At 43.2% G+C, this 18,314-nt stretch overlaps 1 protein-coding gene across 2 annotated transcripts in view; it reads left to right on the plus strand.

Moving 5' to 3' along the window:
- Positions 1–18,314, plus strand: part of PRR5L (proline rich 5 like) — a 38,933-nt gene that overhangs the window by 10,029 nt on the left and 10,590 nt on the right. For both annotated transcript variants that reach the window (XM_057373963.1, XM_057373962.1), the window contains exons 2-6: positions 1,607–1,990; positions 3,369–3,449; positions 6,007–6,055; positions 14,458–14,515; positions 17,430–17,521. In XM_057373963.1, coding sequence (XP_057229946.1) covers positions 1,821–1,990; positions 3,369–3,449; positions 6,007–6,055; positions 14,458–14,515; positions 17,430–17,521 — 450 coding nt within the window. In that variant the 5' untranslated portion in view covers positions 1,607–1,820. The remainder of the gene's footprint in view (positions 1–1,606; positions 1,991–3,368; positions 3,450–6,006; positions 6,056–14,457; positions 14,516–17,429; positions 17,522–18,314) is intronic.

An 18,314-nucleotide genomic window follows, 5' to 3' on the forward strand; every position in this document is an offset into this window, starting at 1 on the left:
CTCTGAAAGTGAAAGGTGCCTCTGCCCGTGGCAGGGGGGCTGGAACCAGATGGTCTCTAAGGTCCCTTCCAACTCAAACCATTGCRTGTTTYGATGTGTAAAGATTGTTAAGTGAGAAATTTTACAGTACTGATGGCAGAAGTGAGCTGTCACTCATTCAGCTTCTCACATTGTCAGCTTTGGTACTTGTAGACAGACAAACATTGGCACGAGCTCTTGTTTTGCAACAGAAACAGCCTCTGCCACCCTTTGGCCTGCTGTGAAAAGAACCTGCCTCGGCTCTCCAAGGTGCTGTAGCTCTTTTCCCTGGTGATTTCTGATATGGTTGCWGTTGTCAATAGGGAAATTGCTGGCAGATTGAGAACGTGTGGGCAAYGTCAGATGAACTGTTGCTGCAGAATACACACAAAAGATCCTGCTGATTTGGTTGTACTAGTTTACATTTAGTCTTGGTGTCTAAAAGTTATTACTTTGTTTTTGTTTTAATTGTAACAGARCAGCCAAAGAATCAACGGATTGCTGCCCTTTTGAGCAACAACAGTTAAGGCTAAGCTTATGTCACAAAAGASTGTCTGGGCTTTGTCATCCCTAAAGACAGCCAAAAGTTGTCTAAAGACAGACAAAAGTTGCACTTCTAGCCATGTTCCATTTCCACAGAGATSTCTGCAAACTGTGTTTAGCTTCTAAGGGTGCACTAGTCAAATTAGTGCAGATACATAACATTTTTTGTCTGACCATCTTTCTTTTCCCCTCGTCCTGAGGATGTTGTAGAAAAGAGGTTTTGCTTTACATCTTTGATCTGCAGTTCAGTTACAAAACTTTTTTTTGTTTGTTTCTTTTCCCCTCTGCCCTCCTGTCTCCCACATCTCATTCTCCAAACTGCCAGCTACATGTATTGCTTGTGTTCATCTGAAGTGGGAGGATTTCAAAGTACAGAAGCTTTGCCAAAGTTTTTTTGTGGCTTTAATTCAAGCTCACTTCTTCTATTTCTGTGGTTTACTTGGGGCTGCATAGTCATCTACATGGAGATGATGATCAGAGTGGAAAATACGGGCATTTCGTAATTGGCCTAGCAATTACTTCTCATGCTGTAGAAAAACCAGAAACATAAAAGTCCTGCTTATGCTCAAAATWTCTGGTTGTCAGAACTCTTTTGAAGAAGCTCCTTATTATATCCCTTTAGTAGTGAACTGATAACAAGTGGGTTTATTCCCKTGCACAACACTCTTCAAGAAAAAGCACTGTGTTTGTTCATATTTTTTTCCACTATTCATCTTYTGTTCCTCTCTAGTGGAATAGTTTTCTCATTCTCCAGTTACTACTGTTTTAGATGCAGGCTGAATGGATAACTGTATTTAAAGGTATTTAAATACAGAGGCTAAGTGTCTCTGGCAGAAGAGTTGATGCATCTCTGTTCTCATATCTGTGCTAGCTGAAGTTAAAAGTGAGACCATCCTTGCATTTCTGATGGGCTGTGTCGGGGCAAGATGGGGCTGTTGAAGAACTCTGGAATTCCAGAGTCTTCCCAAAGTTGCTTTTAATAGCACAGGATATTTTCACCCTTCACCTCTCTGCCTTACTCTTTTCCTTTTTCTTTGTATTGCAGGAGTGCCTCAATCCCTTCATCATCATGCAGCACGTCTCACAACCTGACACGGTGGGGAACTTCTAGTCCAGGGCTGACTCTTTGCTTTTAACTGAGTCCTTGGACTTGAGCACTCATCCACATTGCTGAGATTGTACCTTCAAGAGAAGAGATTGATGCTTGTACCTTCAAGAGAAGAGTTTTTCTGATGGTCGTGCTCCACTCCACCTGACCTATGAAAGGAGGGTTCACCATAGCTCCGTCCTTTGCGCTCCAGTTCCACAAGATGGGCTCATTCCGACGGCCTCGTCCYCGYTTCATGAGCTCCCCTGTGCTCAGYGATCTGCCTCGGTTCCAGGCAGCCMGGCAGGCCATGCAGCTCAGCTCCAACTCTGCCTGGAACAGGTGAGCAGGACCCTCCTGGGCTCAGCTCTTGTCCAGCAGGGGTTCTTCAGTGAGGGTCATGTGTGTCTTATGCTTGTGCTTCCCACCATGTATGACTAAGCTCGTCTGTTTATGAGCATGCATGAATTTTTGGCGTGCCCTGGCTTTKCTGGCATTGAAAACATCTGTGGAGTTGAAAAATTTAGAACTTCTAGTGTTGAGTTGATTTTGGCCAATGTTGTTTAGCCGTACTGTCTTGAAGTAAAGCAGAATGGCTTTTTGTTAACAGTTTCATCTTTTAAGTACCATTTAGGAAAACACATTCCCAGTACTGTTATAAATGCCAGTTTCTTCATTCAAAAAGTCATTTATTTGCATGTTTTGAAGCTTTTATCACAGTCAAGTTCCTCTGACAACTACTAAGCTTCTGGCTTCCTCCAGCATTTCCTATTGACAGCTAAATCCTGTCTGCTGTGCATGTCACACAGCAATGGCAACTGGAAAAACAGTGTGAGGGGTGAAGAGTGAGATGTCTTATGTCTTGATCTCCTCTAATGGTCTGCTGCTCCCAGAAATGGGTGTTTCTACTCTCCCTTCTGCCACCTGGCACCAGCTCTGTGCTCTGCAGACCCTGCTGACCCAGCTCAGTTTACCAATGTCACACAAAAGTAGCCTGGCAAGGGCATTGCAGTTTTGTGCCATGATAGTGAGCTGAGGTCTGTGAAACATGGAGATGCCATAACTGGCCCACAGAAGGGAATGTCTGTCAAGGGAATGTCATGTCCCCTTGTTAGCCTTGGCAAGCCTTTAGACCTGCTAAACCATCTTCTCTGCTGTCACTTTATGACTTCCTCTGTGSTGGTGAGAGAATTAGAAGATACTCCAACAGCATCTTACAAGCATTAACAGGGCTTAAACTCAGGTCTGACTGAGGTGATGCTGGCTGCAGAGCATCTTCCAGCACTGCCAAGGTCTTTCTAGATGCTGCAGCTTGGGTGGTTCCTGCTAGGATCACTGGATAATGCAGTGTGATGTATTTGGCAGATACTGCCAAAATTCTATGTCTCCTCATAGCAACGAGCCCGCAGCACACAGCAAAGCTCCCCTAAACAGTTGTTTTCAAGATATATCTGGCATGAGCAGTTTCCCTGTAACAATTTTCCCTTCCTTACTCTAGGCAGAACTCAAGGTTGGTTCTGCTCTGTCTCCCAGGAGAGATGTAGGTAAGTAAGAGTAATGATTTTAAGGTGAGGAAGAGTGCAAGCATTTAAAGGCAATTAACTCCACCAGGTTATAGCCACTCTGCTTCTGGTGTCTAGCTCATGGTGTGCTCTGTGGTACATCCCACCAGTAGCTGTTATTCATGGATGTTGTCCTGTCTCATTTCTTTTTTTGGCAGCGTTCAAACAGCAGTGATAAATGTGTTCAAAGGGGGAGGCTTGCAGAACAATGAACTTTACACCCTCAATGAAAATATCAGGTAGGTCACTGAAATGCATGAAAATGGATTTTTGTTGCTGCTTGTTTGGTGTCTGCTTGGGTCTGTTCCTCTTCAGAATCACAGCTAGAAGATATTGATGGGAGGAGAAGGGATGAAAGCAAACTTAAGCACAGCTTTGGGGTTTCTGAATGCCATGAATGATATGGGGTATTTGGATAATTTTTCTCCGAGTTGTGTGGATATGTAGCTTTGATAAGGACAGGTTGTATATTGACTTGGATTGTAAGGCTTTTGTTCCTTCCTTGGAACTGGTGCCTCTTTTGGATATGTTYTATACATGGTAATATTGGCATCGCTTTTCTAAGCCCAAATTTCTCAGAACTGTGGAGTGTTTAAAGCAGACCACAGCATTTCATTTAAAAGCTTAATCTTYACATGATAATTGCAGAGCAAAACCTGAAAATATGAACCCTGAAGATAAAAAACTGAAAAGCCTGGCTAACATTTTCTGTCACTCATACTAGTGATGACTAAAAGTATCATTTTCTGTTAAAAGCAGGTTTCATGATTATCTGTGGTTTTATTCTGATTGGCTGGAAAAAAATGATTAGCAATAGATAGAACTGTGGAGTAGATAAAGAATACTTTATTCTTGCCTTGGGTCCAAGTGTTGCTAAGGAGTGTTGTCAGGGTTTGTAGAAGTACGTTCCTCTTTTTACTACTGYATCCATATTAATTTGTCAAGAGTGCTGTCATACATGCCTCCACTTCTTTTATATCCCCTCCCCTCATTTCTGAGCTCTAAGATTGAAATGGCAATTTGAGTTAAGCATGTACTAAACAGCAGTCTAAACTACTCCCTTYCCTACTTTCAAAATAGATACAGCTATGAGGGCAGGAGACTCTGTCCAATTTGGTCTAGTCCCAAACCAGAAAAGTTTAATATTCCTTTTGAGAGTTGAGCAAGGGCAGCATCTTGTGTTTTAATGATATTTTAGTGTGTTCAGGTCAGAAGTCTTCAAGTTACATGTAAGTACTTGGAGCAGTCTTAATTCTCCGTGGGATGAGTATTTGTGGACACGAAAATAAAAACAGATGTCATAAGGCTTGGGAAATACCTTAAGCCCCAGCTTGTTAGCAGACTTGGGGAGTGGCTTTGGGCTTTGTGACTCGCCTGCCTGGCTGTTGCCCATGGCAATGGCTGCATCCTGCTTTTCCCCTGCAGTGCAAATAGGTGCTCCTTTCCACCCTTCCAGGGAGGCAGGACACTGGGCAAAATTGCTGTGGGGTCTGGCTTTGGCCCCAGTGGCTGGACCATGCTCTTTAGGTACTGAAGTGAATGCAGACTTGAGAACCAGGTGGAGAGCAGGAAATCCTTTATGAGCTGTGTATGCTTTGAGAGCAGTGCTGATGGTGGGAGGGGAAATGCCCTCTTCCACAGACATGCACTGCCAGKCTGTACTTGGAAGCACTCACCTTGAATTACATGATTAATGTTCCTGCAGGTGCCCTGAGCATTGGTTACATCTCCAAATGTCACTCTTTAAATAGACCATTTCACATCCAASTGGCTCATTAATGCCCATCTAAGGAGCAAAGGACAGGCCTCTGCATGTGTGTCTGTGTGAGCACCTGCAGCCCCACACCTGTGCTTCTTGGTGTAGCTCCCAGCACAGGGTGAGCTCTGTGTGCACAGGGTGAATCTCTAGCTTRACCCTGGACAAAAGCCAGATCTCAGACAGACACACAGCTCTTGTGTGCCATCAGGTCGAACTGGTGTGTTTTCCTTGCTCATCCTTCTCCACTGGGCTCCTGGGCTGTAGTTAGCAAATGCTGTGAGAGACTCTCAGGTTCTGCACAATGCTTGGTCCTTTGGCAGAGGGAAACACGGGRCAGTTTTAAAGGAGGATGGTAATGACAGGACTGGGAGATGGGCAGGTGGTAACATTTTGCTCTGGATTGCTGCCACCAAGTTTTTATCTTGCTGTGATTTGATACCATCTCAATGAATGGTTGTTTTGTTTGTTTTTTTTTTAACTGCTCTGAAAGTCAGTTGTCACAGCGATAGGAAATGTAAGAAATGCCTTTAGGAGATGGAATTTCTGGAAGCAGCAAGTGACCTGGTCATGCTTAGGAGACCTCCCTTGTTTTGTTTCTGAGGTGCAAGCCTCTGGTTGCTGATCTTACCTCCATGAAGTTCAACATTGGGGAGATATGCTATCTTCAGTGATATGAAGGGTGTCTTTGTTTAAACAAAAGAGCAGAAAAATTTATGGATTTTAATCTAAGTAACTTTAAATTGTCTCCCCAGCTTTCTGTTTATTCAAGGCAGTAATTTTTTTTGCTTTCTCTAGGTATATGGTTTCTAATTAGAAGACTTTAGAGAAACTGTTTAATTCCTTTATAATTTGAGAACAGTCCTTCTGGGTATTTGTAAAGTATACACCTAACTGCAAAAGAAATCTAATAGTGGCCAAAATGACCCATTCACATACATTCCTGTATCTTTGGTGTGACTGGTAGTAAAGTGCAGATACAGCTGTAAGAAATGACAGTAGTGGCTGCTACTTCATGGCTCCATTCCTTCTGTCTGCAGACGGCTGCTGAAGAGCGAACTTGGATCCTTCATCACAGATTACTTTCAGGTATTGCATGACTTTCTTGCTTTATTTTGAGGTTTGCCCTCTTCAGCTTTTTAGCCCATAACAAAATTAGGATCCCTTTTTACATGCAATCCCTTTTTACAAGTTTTGTTTTTGTTTTGTTATGGAAGATGATGGAGGTATTGGACATTTAAAATGTGGGCCGTATAGCCTTGTGAGTAATTTTTATTGATATATGTGCAGAATTAAGGATAATCTTCCTTTGCACTTAAGAGAGGCTGCTAGTAGCCTGCCAAGATCAAGGAGGAATTCACTTGAACTTTTGAACGAAGATGGGATACCTTTTCTTTAGTATAGAGAATTCAAAAGTAGGTTTTCTGCAATGGGGGCCAGCAAAGGGGAAGAGAAGAGATAGCGGCTGCCTGGAGGTAGGAGGGGGCAAAGGGAAGGAAGTTTCCATCAGCAGGAAATCAACCTGGGTGCTCTTTGCCTTTTAGTCCCCCAAGTGTCAATGCACTGGAAAAGGAAAATGTGAAGGATGAGGGAAGACTTACATAATCACAAACGTGAATAAATGTTGCTGCCTTTTACTGATACTGTGCAGGTGGACAGAGGTTCGCATGTAACCACATGAAAGCCTGCTGGATGGTTTTTAGAAGGCACTGATGGCTTTCAGTGTTTTAATTTGTTCAGTGTGGTGTTGATTAAAAAAGGAAAAAAGAGGGGCTGCTGGAAACAAGAGGGTTTTCTGCCCGTTGAGTAAGAAAGAGAGAGAGAAAAAAAATTTCTATACTTTCAGAAGCAGCTGATGTTGCTGTGTGCGTGCTGACTTAAAAGAGGAAAAAGAAGACCACTGTTGTTTCCTATCAGATTACATGATTTATTAGATTACATGACTTTAAAAAAATCCCCGTGCWGTGCTATCGAGTGAAAAGAAAACTCCTACCCCAGGGGTAGTTGTTTCACTTCCTCAGCCCCTCTGTGCACAAGCTGTTTACTGCACAGAGGCAGCTGCTGGCGTCGCAGGGCAGGACATTTCCTGGACCCTGAGTGGGGTGGCAGCCACCAGCACTCACATTTAATTTCTGGAGTATTTTTGCTCAGTGTCAAAAGCAATAACTTGGCACCTGTCAGACTTACCCTGAGGTAAAACTCTTGGTGCAGGCAAGTTGTGAGACAAACTGTGGGATAAAGGATATTGTCAGAAGTGAGATTTTTCCCTCTGAGCTAAGATGCAGACTGATTTCTGATTTTAAGCTAACAGCATATGGCCATGATAAAATTTACCACTCCCTTCTGAACGTCTTTACTCAAAATTCCTAGGTCCATGGTCTGGGGAAAGACTGTTCACGTGCCAAAGAAGAGCTGACAACATTATTTCATTTGTCTGTGGGTTCTGTTTCACTGCTGATGCTAGCTGATTTATGGTAGTACTGCTGCCACCAAGATGAGCAGAGTTGAATCAAGCTGCTGATTTGGCTGAAAAATAACCTTGAAAGAAAAAAAAAACAAAGTTTCCAACTACTTCCTTTGACGTGTTGTGGTCATCACCTCTGACATGGGGGAGGTGCTGGGAGTGGGTCACCAGGATGCAGAGTGGAGTGGAAGTGCATCTTTTGGCAGCGGTTTCCTCTGACATCTGTTAAAGCCCACTGAAAGCTGTCCCAGGAACCAAGTTTCCTATCCTCTTGCGTTGAAATGGACCCTGAAGAATATTCTCTCTGTGTAGCCAAGCAGTTTTAAATATTCTAGCAGCAATTAGAGCAACTAATTGGATCATGTAATATTTAGATGTGATAAACTGACTTGAACGTTTTCCATTTCTTATGCCATGGCACTTATAACAGTAATCACTAAGAGCATATTTAAAATCACAATTGTTTTAAGTTCAGGATTTTACATTATGTAAATTTTGTACACTCACACATGCACGTTTTTTATAACCATTGAATATGTAAGACTAAAATGGAACAGAGCGTTTATAGTGAGACAAAGSTACCTTTGTGATCAACTTGCCTTGATTACTCACAAGTCCTTTTCATCAGCACTCATGCAAATTAACAGTTTTTAGCTCCTGAAATTGCTGAAGGAATGTTTAGGATATGGTTGGAGTTTATACASGCTTTCTCTGCTACCAAGCCATCATCGTACCAGAGTTAATGAGTCTGTTTTGTCTTTGAAAGAGAAATATAATTCCTGTATGGGCTGCAGTGCAAACTCAGATGTTTCATTCTGAAGGAGAGTTTGTTTATAAATCTGCTGCTTTAGCAATCCTGCTGTATATACAACCCTTGGATTGAAGCCTGAGTGTAAATGCCAGATAGCTGGGGCTTGYAGTGTTTGCTGCAGATCTGCCTTAAACAGGGCTTCATGCTCCAGGTTTTTCACTCCTGACTTTGCCCATGAACTGATTTGAGAGTTTGCTGTTGCTGAAAAGGGTCACTTTGTACCCACCTCTGCTCAATAACCCTGCAGGACACCATTTGGTCTCACTGCCGGGTTAGTTTGCTGGTGGTCAGCTGAACTGCAATAAGTGGAAATCTTATGCTATGGAAGGTAGGAGGCTGGGATTTGGAGGAACAGGGTGTACTGGCAATTGGGACTTCTCTGTGTGCAGCTGTGTGATTTTTCAGATAAGCTCCCTTCATCTTCCTGCTGTCTGACCCTTGTGTTTGTGGAGAATATTTTTTACATTTAAAACTAGCAAGTGCTGATAAATTGATGCATTATCTGCCTGGTTCTGCAAACAGCCTGAAACAAAGTCTCTTGAAAGGATGAACTGTGTCTTTTCACTCTCTGTGGGTTTGTTCATCTTGAAACTTGTGGGGGGCAAAATGGAAATGCATTTATGCATATTAATCCCAACTGTCTCCTCCYAAGGCAGAGAGACCTGATCCCTTCCCAGGCACTGTAACCTCTCYCAGAACCCACAGGCTGCAAATGCAGAAAGTCAAACGCCCAGAGCTGATGCCTGATGTCCTCTCCCCACTCTGGCAGAGCTGGCAGGTGAGGGATGGCAGGTGGATTGTATGTCCTCACCTAATTCAACGAGATCTTTGATGTCTTAAAACCAGAAGTAAAACTGTTACATAATTTCCAGCCTGCTGCAGTGGGGAGYCCCTGAAGGTGTCAAGTCCTGACTCAGAATTAGACCCAGGTTTCTGTTTGTACACGAAGCTGCAGTGTGCAAGCTCACAMACTGCTGGGGTGTCAAGCAAAGTCCAAGCAGCAAGATGATAATAGATAGCTGAAAAGTAAGYGGTGTCAGTAATGAGGCAAGCCTGGATCCAAGCTAAAATTTATCCTCTCCCTTTAGAGCAGTCAGAAGTGGTACTGGTGAACCTTCCTGTGGTCAGAGTCCTTCTTGCTGTAGGGTCCCTGGCTGTGCTGGGTGGTGCAGTGATGGGGGGAAACATGCACTCCTCCCTCTCCTGTGGCACTGTAAAGCTATTGTTTATGTCCCCACTGTGTTTTTCTGGGGCTCCAGCCTGGAGAGATGACTCTAGCATCTCTTGTGATGCTTGCTTGCTCCTTTGAAAGGCTGCTTTGTAAAACCTAGCTAACAGCTGAAAAGGCCATGTGGCTGTTTAATCAAAGAGACAAATGTGGGGTGTGTGAGGCATCTTTCCTTGATGCCAGGTCTCTGTGTCTACCTGTTTCACAGCAAGGCAAAGAAATAGTTGTGTAGGCTGTTGGAGTGATGGTTACTGCTGGATACAGGCAGCACTAGCTCTTCTCTGGCCAAGTGTTGTCTTGTGCCTACTGCTGGGGCTGCAGCAGCTCAGCTGCTGCACAAGGAACAAAATTCACACTTGTGTGGTTTGCAGAGCTCAGCTGAGTGTCTGCATACCCTTTTGGGTCAAGCTGGTCTTTATCATTGTATTTGTCTCCTCACTGGCTGGGAACCTGTGTTGCTGCAGGTCTGCTCATTATTTCTGCTYCATCTGGCACTTTCTAGAGCAGCTTTCATGGAGCAGCTCCAGAGACTCCCTAGCAACTGCCCAGCTCTGTTAGCAAGGATGGGGTCACCCAGCAGCTCACCAACAGAGCAGGGACTCACCAAAGCAGAGTTGGGACCTGGCTGTGGGATTTTCCCAGAGCTGCTGCCTGCCTGCTTGTGGTCCCCATCACAGCAGTGTTCCCTGCTTGGTCTGCCTGATCTGCTCTCCTTCTTACTCTCCCTGGATCACTTTCATCTCTTTAAGTGGGCTTTCTTTTATCTATTGTGAGCAAAACGGTCTCTAGGAAGTGTCATTTTAGGATGTGATTTCATATTTATCGTGCAGTTTCTCCTCTATGTAGGATGGAAGTGATCTCTGCTTTTTTCAGTATTTCCCCTCTTGTTAGAGAAAAAAGAAAGGATGGGGGYGAGGGGTACTCTAGGTATGAGATGCTGCAGCTTGCACAAGTCTGTCTTTTGTAAAACATTGCCAAGAATTAGTAGGTGTTTGTGTGCAGCTGGCAATAAGTTCAGAGAAAACAGTTGCCAAGTAAGTTTGGGTGATTCTTTTTTCTCAAATTAACGTCAGATTATCCCCAAAGCATTGGCTATGTGCTTGTAGAGCCTGCAAGTGTGGTTTAGCACTAGAACACGAAGCCTCAGTTAGAAAAGGGGGCTGCATTTAAGAAACACTGTAGTGAACTGAAGAAAAACTGATTTTGTTCTCCCAGAAAAATGATGTCAATTCTTTTGACTATATTCTGTTTGAGTATATTCCATTTACTTCTGTTTCAAGCTTGTGTTCTTTGATGAACTAGTACTAATTTGTTCATAGGAAGGTAGCTTTGTTAATACGAAGAGGCATGCTGGCCATGTTTGGCTTGGACATATAAACAGAAAGCAAGATTTGTCCATAATTAAATGGTGTTTGTGTAAAACTCTTTCCCTCACAGATAATGCCTGATTTTTATTAGCAGGAGAATTCATTTGTACCTTGCTGTACTGCGACATGGCGTTCAGACAAGATGTGAAGTTCCATGTGATGGCTTGAGCCCCCTCAATGTTTTCTGTAGTCTTGCTGCCAAAGCTAGTTAGCTGTTTTTCACCAYCTCAAATGCTCAAATGTAGCACCCACAGGGGAGAGCAAGCTGTGCTGGTGGCAGGGCTGTCACCCCGAAATCYTTCCTGTTGATTGTGTCCAGAGGCTGTCACCACACCCATGCTGCTGACAGAGAACTTGTGACAAGCAGCATCTGATTTGCCTCAGGCAAAGTCAGCTAGGTACCATTTTGCCCAGGGTGTAGTGGGAAGGGCTCTGTGCCCACATTGGGAATGGCCAGCTCCTGACAAGGTGCAGGGAGGCTGGGAGAAGGTATTTGGCACTGCTGGTTCAAGAGAGGAGCTCCAGCTCTTGTGCCTGGGACAGCTTTCACCTTCTGGGAAGATGGTGAGACTGGAGTTGCTCCATGGGGTGGGAATGGGGAAACTTGCTTCAATTTCTCTAACAGAGAAGGGAAAGAAAGCATCTGTGCTGGAAAAAGGGAAGGAATTTCCAGGAAGGTATGTATGTTTTATAAGGTGGTGTGTGCCTGCCTTGAAAATTTTCTGTATTCCCAATAATTTGAGCATGATTTACTTTAAGGAGTAGCAAACACATGCATGTTGTGGGAGGACCTTGGCTGAGGAAAAAATGAAAAGTGATTATTTTAGCTTCGAATCCTGTCTTCAAAAACTTAGGGCATTTGAAAATTTACTTAAGAGCTTTCTCTTAGCTGCCCTTAGTGATGTATCTGAGACAGCTAGTTTAGTTTTCTGCACTGAAAAAAGAGGTCAGCTGGTGAGATTTCACAAGGTCACTTGTATCTGCTGCAAAACATCTCTTTCCAAATTTCCCAACTGGATGTGGGTGTATTAACGTGGGGTGTTAACTTGGGACTTTGTTTCTCTGCACAGCAGAGTAGCAAAGGGTAAGGGCAGTTTTGCACCCCCTACACTGAGCATATAGCAATCCGTGGTGTCCCAGCAGCAGGATGAGGAAATCACCCTGGGGAACCAGAAAAAGCTCATTTGAAGAGGGGAGGGAATAACTGCCCCCCAAGCTCCTGGTTCTGCTGTAACTGCAAACATATGGGAGGTGGCAGCCGAACTTTTTCAAATAAATGTACCCTTCAATCTTACTTGGTGTGAGTTTTTATCTGGTCTTGCTTCAAATAGAAGRTTTATTTTCCTCTTAGCTCTGTGCCTCTGGGTTGCCTCTGGCAAGCAGGGATGCAGCAGCAAAATGAGATTTGTAATCTAGRCAAGGTCTGATAGAGACCTCTGCTGCAGCTGCTTTGGGTACCTTGTATTGATTTGTCACTAGACCCTGTAGGGCTTGTTAATGACAATTTGTCCCCTGTGGCTCGCTCTGAGGGATTAATGTTTGGATTGGATCAATTTCTAARCTTGTGATTTCTTGCAGAAAAGATGGAGAAGTAACATTTCCTGATATTTTTAGGTGGGGAGAAGGGAAATGAAGTGTAGTTGATTTTATTTATTTTTTTTAAGTCCTTTCCACAGGAAAAGGGAAAATCTGAGAKAAAAATCTGCAGTAGCTATATGGACCTAATCTCTTTTTTAAGAAAAACTCTAGAGTGAGATTATGCTATCTCATTAGCGCAAGGAATTACTATAATACATTTATAGGAGCATTATAAATTCTTWACTACAGAGTAGTGATTAATATATCTGTTTTTAGTAGATACAGCTGTGCTGCCCATTAAAGTGTATAAATGTGTATTTTGGTTGCTGACATAACTGTAAAATAAAATAAAAAAATCCCTGGAAGTAGAAAATATCAATAAAACTAACTTTTAGGCCAAGTATCTGGAAAATTATATCCATGGTGCTCAGGAAGCGTATGTAAAATGAAATCTAATGTTCTAGTGCAGATAGAAAAGTAATTCATATTTCTTGAGAGAAACACAAGAAAATAAGCATCAAAACCTCGTATGTGTATATACCTTTTTATTATGAAGTAGTTTAAAATAACACAGTAWTAAAGACCAGCTATAAATTTCCCCTGCAGTACATGAGAAGTGATTGCCTTGAGCTACAGGTTAAAAAATAAAGAAATTAAGTATTTTTTTTAAATTAATAAACTGAAAGCATTTGGAAGGATTAAAGTGCCTTATCACTCTAGCATTATCTATTGTTCAAGCAGAAAAAATATTTATAGGGTAAGTAGTTTTCTTTTTTCCCCTTATGGTTTTTTTCATTACAGGTTTCTTCTTCCCTCCTTTTTCACACTGTTGGTTTTTTTCTGGGCAAGTTTTTGTTATTGTCCAGAGCATGATATGTGTAGTCATTTATTTCTGATGAACAAATCAAAAATTTGAATGGTCATCTCCAGAACTTAACATTTCCCTCCAAAGCCTGGATTTCTGCTACAGATTCTTCATAAAACAGTCGCCTTCTATTTGCTGCTAACATTTGGACATGTCGCATTTCGTTTTCATTGTGTGAACATATTTATCCAACTTGCTAATTCCTCTTGGCATTGCCCAGGTGAAGAGTATTTCCCAGCCAGGGAATGCCACAAAGCAATGTTTCTCCTTTTTATATCCTCCAATAGTACCCCAGCTTTGTGTAGCTTCTCTTTGAAGGGAGGGTGCAGAGGTGTGTGCTCTCTTGGCTTGGGGTGTTTACACAGTGTAAGTTTACTCAGTGTGATCTCTGTAGTATGGCTGTACCTTTTAGGATGCAGTAATAGTGTKTTATGTGGTGATTGCTGTGCCTTTCTCTGGGATTCCCAAAACTTTTCAGAGTAACTGATCCACCTAGTGCTTTGGGAGAACAGAAAGGTAGGTGTTGTTTTGGCACCTTTCTTATGTTTGGGGAAGTAGGAACAAAAAGCTAATCAGGTATTTAGATGTCCTGAACTGCAAACAAGCATATTGATAACTGSATCTGTCTGGTCCAGGAGAGTTTATCTAGAAAGACCAGGTGCTGCCGGTTCTTGATGCTGCATACTGAGATGATCAAACTGCTCAGTGCAAAAAATGGCCTTAGGGGAAGACAATAGGTATGAGTGGAGATGTTAGGGAGCTGAACTTGGCCTGCTGGGCAGTTAGGCAAGCAATGAGCAAGTGCAGAAAGTGTGACATTTTTGTAGCATTTGACTCTTTGATCACCTCCATCATGTCACTGAGGTATAGYTTATGGGGCTGCACTGCCATGGTAAGAATAATTTTATTTTCTTCATTCCCTCCCTGTTACCCTTCCCATTTGTGAGAGATGTTTCAACTGCTGTGTCTGTTGCATTCTCATGTCTTAGCTGAAAAAGAGGGGACTAAGGAATGTCTAGCACTGACTCACACTGAGACCAGTGCTGGAAGAAGTTCCTACAATGTGACTAATCTTAAGATAARTGCATGCAAAGTGGATAGCATCTGACAGAGATGTATTCTTACATGTTTATTATAAATAAAGAAAAGGCAAATGCGTATCTATCTTCTCTTGACAGAACCAGCTCCTTGCGAAAGGCTTGCTGTTTATGGAGGAGAAGGTCAAGCTGTGTGAAGGTAACTATAGCAGGAAACCTGTTTTGGAAGGGAGCTCTGCTTTGATCTTTGGTCAGACAAGATGATTTACATGTCTGGAAAGCATAAAGCCCTTTCWGGTGCTGCCTTAGGGTGTCACACARCCCCTCGGGGGCCCTTGTGAGGCTGAAGAGAGGGTGGGCTGTTTGGACAGCCACAGAGCCCCAGTGTTCCCATCAGCCATAACTGCATCACAAAAGCAGGAACGTGGGTCTTGTGTGAACCTGGGCTCAAAGCAGTTCTGGTCTGTTTGTTTTGATCCTGTTATGATCCTGTTGCAAAACTGCTTGGAACTGCTTTTTGCCTTTTATCTCTCAGTGTGATCTGGAGCTTGATGCAAATACATGCTTTTGAGAGCTATCAAGCTTTGTGTAAATTTAAAGAAAAAAACCATTCCTTTGGGTGAGAGTGAAATCCTTCAGGAAAGAAGTTGATGACATATTGTGTTCAAACTGCAGAGCCTGTGGACCAAGGTGAGTGTGTTGTGGCCWCTCAGTGTTGGCCATGTGGGAGCTGGTCACATTCAGTAACTGTTCAAGTGAAGCCAGCAYGTCTTTATTCAAAACCAAGCTGCTGTTTGGTTTGACCCAGTTTTGTAGCCTGCAGGGAAGATCTCTTGKTAATCAGCAGTGTGTTGTATATGGGTCATTAAATGCCAATAGATGCTTATAATGTCACGTCATTGCTGGTCCTGAACTCCTCYGCACCATTCTTCAGCAAGTGACTTCACCCGGCTGGCAGGCTGGAGGATTTGGACCCCAGAGGAGTTTAGGGGTTGCCAGCCTCCTGCTTGCTGTGTGCTGCTTTGGCAYTGGCCCTGTGAGGGTGGAAAAAAAGGCAGACCTCCTACATTTTCCTYAGGGTGGGTACCTGCCCTGCCACTGCCACATTCAGAATGAATGCTGCACAGCTCACCAGAGACTTTGGCTTCTGTACTCATATAAAACTATTGCACTATCTGCTTCAGCATTATGAAAATGGAGTTTGAGCCTGTAATAACCTGAGAGCTGCCCAAGWGTATTTTTAGATGCTCAGGTAGTGTAGGTCAGATGTAGTTTCTCAGGCAGATAGCAAAACCCTGTATGCCTCATTTTTCTGTCCCCAGTTTGGAGTGACACTGGAGCCACTTTGCTTGTGCAGGTTGGCATCGCTGCAGGAGATGACTCAYGGGCACCTCTCTTTCATAACGTGGGCTTGATGCAGGTCTTGTGGTCACAGCAATGAGGATTTCTTGTACATGCTTCTTGGTAAGCTCTGTCTTCCTGGAAAACTTACACTGCCCCAGCACTCAGACACAGAGTGCAGGGCACGGTAATGTTTTATCTGTGTCTRTTGCTCAATCACAGCCTCTTACTTTAACATTATTTTTCTTTATACTTTATACAATCTGTCAGAATCTCKTTGAATGCCTGCAGGAGTTATCATTTCTTGAAGAAACAAACCATTCCTGCTTCCCCTTCAGAAGGAGAAGTGATCTCTGACATTTCATTCTGTCTCCACGCAAGAAASCATTGCAGTCCTGGGGAGGAGGCAGAGGAGGGAAAAACTTAAACATGCAATTAGTCTGTTTCCTGTTGTCTTTTTCCCTTACACTTGGCTGTTTCTGGTAATGGGTAGCTGTTTGGGGGTGTTGGGTAGTTTTTTGTYTCCCTGCAGTTCCAGTTTTGAAGCCAGAGTCATACCTGACCCAGTGAAGCATCTCTTTGAACTTTTCTGTGGTTGTTGGTGAGCTGCCTCTCTGCTCATAGGGAAATGTCTGCAGGATCTTGTCCTGCTGGCTCTGCTCTCTGGCTTTGTTCTAAGCAGCATAACCCAGGGGCAAGCACAGTCAAAGTCTCCGTGGAGGTCTGCAGATGAGGAAAGCACTTCAGTACAKAGTGATAAGGCTCCTTTGAGTTACATTTTGTACATTTTCCAGTTCCTCATGTAGGACCTTTAGTGRCCTTGAGGCTGAGCCTTCAAACCTTTCTTGAGTGGCCGTCTTCCATTAGTGCTTTTTGAGTCTTGACTCCTGGTGAGCTCCAGCTGAGGCTCTGTGGGAGATATCCTAGAAAATTCTTTAGTCAGAAACTTGTGGTTTTAAACCTGAGTCTGTATTTGCACCTGAGATTTCCAGGGATGTATCTAAAACTTAAAATAAACRTTGTACTCCTCAGCATTTGGACCCAAAGCCTCTAAGGTTTTTAGGTAAAGGTTTGCACGCTTCTGTAAGTCAAACCTCTGAGCATAATTTGATCATGGTTGTCTTCCTCTTATGGGAATCCTGAWATGACTTAGTTTGCCTTCATTTTAAGTACCCAGTGACATTTGGGGATRTTTGTTCAAGTTGGAGTCATATGAGGGGTGGTCACAAGTAGATTTTGTTTGGGAGCTTTCACGAGTGCCACATTTTCATGAGTGGCTTTGTCAGGATTCCTGACAGGTGCCTGACTGCTGAGTGGATGCTGGAGGGGGCTCATCTTTTCCAAGTGCTCCCCCTGGCTCAGTTGCAGGATGATGTGGTTGATCACCTGGTGTTGGCTGTGCCCTGCTGGTTTTCAGATGCAGCTGTTTATGACTAGCTGTTGCTAGTCAACATGTTAACAGTGAGCTGTGATCTGCACCGTCCTCTGCCCTGAGCTTAAAGCCTCTGTCGAAAAGAGGCTTTGTTCTTTTGTAGGAATTGGTCTCATGTTTTGCACAGAACTGTCTTCTTTGCACTGACAGAGCAAGTTGGGGTYACAGCCTCGTGTCTCATCAGTTAAGGTGAAGCTTAGCTGGGTGATATCCAGTTTTGGGCAGAAACAGAGAAAGGCAAGTGTCTCTTATTTGGGGAATTAGGGAGTACTTGGAAAATCCAACTCGCTTTTAGTGCCCCTGTTGCTAAAGCTCTTGCTCCCAATCTCTGTTTCCATAGGTGAGGATCGCATTGATGTCCTGTCTGAAATCTGGGATCACTATTTTACAGAGACTCTTCCTACACTCCAGGCAATATTCTACCCAGTCCAGGTAATCTTAATTACACTTCAGTCAGGTGAAACAATGTAACTGCAATGCCTGATAACAGCAGGTGGAAACTGCTCTGCCAGCAGCATTGTTTGGCAARTGGCTAAATACATGTCAAAACCTTTTAACTAAATTTGGGAGGAAGTAGAGTTTATCCAAGTATTAACTGTAAGAAGGACTACTAAAATCTACTGGATGAGCATGGTGTTTTGGGGTGAATTTATTCCCAGTTGCCTACTCTCTGCTTAGCGAAGCTTGCACACTGAAACTGCTGGATTGTACCTTGTCTAGGCTGAAGCTCTGGGCTATTTGGATTTATAGTTCCTCTTTTAAAAGTAGCTGGAACTGTCAGTACAGATGGCAGCACCGATAACTTGTCTTAGAGGTATAAATCTGAAGACTAGATCAGGAGAAAATGTGTTTTAACTCAACCCTAATAACTTTTGAAGGGCTTATATTCCATTTGTGCCTTTGGGAAATCCTCAGTTGGGATTTTTAAGCTTTGAGTCTATGGRTAGAGGATGAATGAACACTTTACATAAGACCTTTTTACACTGGGTATTTTGAAAGCTGAGTATCCAATCAGAAGTGTTGAGCTGTACCATTTTTTAATGTAGTTTTAGTCAGGGTATCCATATGAGCAGTCTAATTACCTCCCATTACCTCCCCAGCCTATTTTGAACTTTTCTGCCATCAGAGGAAMAGAAAAATGTACCTCATGTGGAGAATGACGTTCTTGGAAATGCTAGCCTCCTCCCCYTGACTTTTGCCTCTTCCAGAAGACATTATTTCCAGA

The sequence above is a fragment of the Malurus melanocephalus genome, unplaced genomic scaffold, assembly GCF_030028575.1.
Source record: "Malurus melanocephalus ecotype Western Australia unplaced genomic scaffold, MMel_1.1 scaffold_211, whole genome shotgun sequence".
Lineage (NCBI taxonomy): Eukaryota > Metazoa > Chordata > Aves > Passeriformes > Maluridae > Malurus > Malurus melanocephalus.